Source organism: Gavialis gangeticus, unplaced genomic scaffold (assembly GCF_001723915.1).
Source record: "Gavialis gangeticus isolate Ggan-Ray unplaced genomic scaffold, GavGan_comp1, whole genome shotgun sequence".
NCBI classification, from domain to species: Eukaryota; Metazoa; Chordata; order Crocodylia; family Gavialidae; genus Gavialis; species Gavialis gangeticus.
The window spans coordinates 8844130-8847695 of record NW_017729029.1 but is presented as its reverse complement, the minus strand read 5'-3'; the positions used below and the strand labels follow the sequence as shown (position 1 = coordinate 8847695).

The 3566-nt window shown below is 47.6% G+C and overlaps 1 protein-coding gene across 1 annotated transcript in view; it reads left to right on the top strand.

The window, feature by feature from the left end:
* The window catches only part of LOC109300518 (MORC family CW-type zinc finger protein 4-like), a 9494-nt gene that overhangs the window by 948 nt on the left and 4980 nt on the right, over positions 1-3566 (top strand). The window contains exons 4-5 of the mRNA XM_019521183.1: positions 913-1045; positions 3283-3517. Of these exons, the coding sequence (XP_019376728.1) occupies positions 913-1045; positions 3283-3514 (365 nt within the window). The 3' untranslated portion in view covers positions 3515-3517. The remainder of the gene's footprint in view (positions 1-912; positions 1046-3282; positions 3518-3566) is intronic.

Here is a 3566-nt window from a genome sequence, read left to right as displayed (position 1 = left end):
CGCTCCTAGGGCAGGCGGGCGGCCGAGGCGGCTGTGTTGCAGGCCGTCGGAGTGTGGCAGGACCTGACACCTGTCCTCTCCCCTCCCCTCCCCTCCCCTCCAGCCCAACGCCGCTCCTCTGAATCTCTTATTTTTTAATAGACAATTGCCTGGGGTGGGGGCATGTAGTTTCGCACTTTGTTTCCTGCTCCTCATTTCACCTAGGTTAGGCTCAGAGTAAACACTCGTCTGCCCCACTAGGTCTCAGGTCCCATATCTTGTGCCCCACCAGGGCAGCAGAAGTGAGCTTCCTGTTGGAGCTTCCTTCCTCGCCCTGGAAGGTCCCAAGATTTGGTCCTAAAATCCCAGCCTTTTTAGGTATTAGATAGGTAGTTATTGGAATGGCCTATGACATCCTAGAGGCAAGGACTTCTTGCCTCACTTCATTTCTGGACCATCCCAGCTACAGCATCACCTGTGTGAGCATATTGTGACATGCTCAAACCTGTGCAGGTAAAGAGAAGGTAAAGTTCTTTATAAGACATTTCTTCTGTAACATGTGGTGTGTAGAGAACACAGAGCAAAGTGTGTAAATGTTTTTTTGACAATCAGTTTTGATGATTTATATAACCCGTTTGCAACTTCCTTACGCCTGTCTAATCCACATGGCCCTCCCTTTGTTCTGATGCAGTCATTTTGCCACATCATAGCATTTCCCTATTCTCTGTCCATGCAAGTCATGCTTACATGCATACCTACAGAATGTAGTAAGCAGTTTGAGGAGAATGTAGTATGTCTTATTTCTCTTCATTTGGGAGAAGAAAAGTTCAAAAATATTTTCACTTCTCAGCTCCCAGGAGATAATGTGAGTGCTTTGGGAGAGTAGTTGAGCACCTGAGTGGTGCTAACTGGCTGGGTTTCTTCCTTCCACAGACAATGCCTCGGACCCTGGTGTAACAGCCAAGCTTCTCTGCATTGATGTTGTGGAAATTAAGGGAGAGCCTTGTTTAGCCTTTACAGATAATGGTGCTGGAATGACACCTCACAAACTTCACCATATGCTCAGGTAACCGCCTAAGAACTTGCCCCAGAATGGCTCTGGTACCCAGATTCAAGTGGTATGTACAAGTGCTGTCTGATTCAGGCTTTCATGTTTCAAGAATCCCACTCTGGATGCACACTGAGCTCTCTTTTTGTTGCTCTTCCCTTCCTCTCCCTCCTAGTGTACAAGGTCCTAATATAACTGCTCTTATAATTACATATGCTCTCAAGCTGCTTTCTAACATGGAATTATAGAACATTAGGGTTGGAAGAGACGTGAAGAGGTCATCTAGTCTAGTGGTTCCCAACCATTTTTTATACTGTGGACCAGCAAACTCGCTCAAAGAATTTTGCCAGACTGGGTATAAAAACTATCCAATTTACGTATTTAAATTTAATTTGCATATTTATTTATTTTACAGGGTGGGGCGGGGAGTTACAAAGATTGGATTGGGTTGGGGCACTGCAGCCACAGGCACTGGGGGGACCCAGAAGGGGAGTGGGCTGTGTAGGTGGTGGGCCGGGGGGGAACCAACTGGGGCTGCCCAGTAAGAAGGGGCTCCACTGCTTTCTCTAGGAGCAAGCATCAGCACCACCTCCCCACCCTCTGCCCCAGGCATTTCCCTGCCTGCCTCTTCCTGCTCCCTGCTGCAGGTGGGGCTGGGGGGTCCTGCCTGGCCCAGCACGGGCCCTGGTTGCCTCACCAGGCATTGTCATGGCAGCAGGAGTGGGACCGGGCTCACGGAGCTGGGTGCCTCCCTCCCAGGGTTGCCCTGCCACCCAGCTTTAACCCCACACATGACTGCCAGCGATGGAAGTTCATGTTGCCGCCTGGTGGGTGGGAACCTCTGATCTAGTCCAACCTCCTGCTCAAAGCAGGACCATCCCCAACTAGAGCATCCAAGACGAGGCTTTGTCTAGCTGTGTCTTAAAAACCTCCAAGGGTAGAGAGTGCACATGGGGTGCATTCTCTTGGACGCTCAACTTACATGGGACATGCATGTATTACATATATAGGGATTCCTCATTTACCCACCTGTCCCGGCCTAGTTGCTCTGTTTCCAGAAGGCCAGTTGCAAACTACTGTCACTTGGGAAGTGTGCGGGGTGGGTGGGGTTGTGGCTTGGTTTTTGTTGCCCACCAGCTTTTTGACAAATCTGAAAGGGGGGTGGGGTAAGAGGCTGAGGAGCTATTATTTCTTCAGACCCTGTGAACACAAAACCACAGTTCTTCAAACAAGTGGTTCAGGAAGTGAAAACCAGAAGCTTTGACCCCTTCCTGCTCTGTGTGGTGAAAGAGGAGAGCAATGTCCTGGTCTTAGTGCTTGTTCTTTTACACTCTTAGGAAGTGTATGTAAAACTGGAGCAGAGGAAGGATGTAGCAGGCCCCTCTAGCCCCTAGCATTCTGAGAGCAAGATAATTTCAGGGTCACATGGAAACTCATTTTGAAATCTTTCTCCTGCAATAAGGGCATGGTTTCCAAACTGCTAAAGGACTCATTCAAAACAGGCTGGAGTGAGATGTGGCAAAGCCAGAAAGTTGACACTCTTTCCTTCCCATTGCACTCCTTTCCCTTTTCTGTCACTGTGTGAAGTGGTGGGGAAGAGCTGTCTCCATTTCACATGCACAGTAAAGAGAGAGAGTGAATTAGGTTGTCTGGTGTATAGAGCAGAATTAGGAAGAGAGGATGCACTGTGGACCTGATGGTTATTGACTTAGTGTGTAAACTGGCAGATTGCTCCTTCCTCATAACTCCTTTTCACATCCATAATAAAATAATAATAATAATAATAATAATAATAATAAAATAAGGATGCCAACCCCTAGGTTTAGGGATTCATTAGTACTTGGAGGTTCTTGGAGAGTAAATACGGAGCACAGGTTATATTAGTCATCAGTAAGTCATGGTTCTCTGGTGCAGTGGAAGTCAGCATGGTCCAGCAGTTAAAGAAAGACTGGGTGTCAGGATAATTGGCTACTAGTTATAGTTCTGCCATTGTTTTGCTTTCTGATCTTTGGCAGACCTCTTGTCTGTGAGCTTCCATTTCTCCATCTGTAGGATGACTTGACAATCTTTACAAAGTGCTTCAAAGTCTTTGGCTGGGAAGTGCTGTACTAGGAAAAAGTATTCATTTGTTTAATCCGCTGTGTGGTGGGGCCTTGCATTTAAAATCCCTTTCCATTCTTCTTCCCCCCCACCCCCCGCCTTTTTGCTAACCACTATCTCTGAGGTAACTATCTTTCCATTTGAATGAATTCCAGCTTTGGCTTCACAGACAAGGCAGCGAAGAAGAACCACCCATCCATAGGGGTGTATGGCAATGGCTTCAAGTCAGGTTCTATGCGGCTGGGAAAAGATGCCATTGTCTTTACTAAGAATGGAGGTGTACTCAGCGTGGGGCTCCTTTCACAGACCTACCTGGAATGTGTCCACGCTCAGGCTGTTATTGTCCCATTGGTACCATTCAGCCAACAAAACAATATCCTTCCCTGAAAAGTGAGAGGGGCCATGCTTCCTGAACTGCTTATTTAGGGGATTGGGGGGT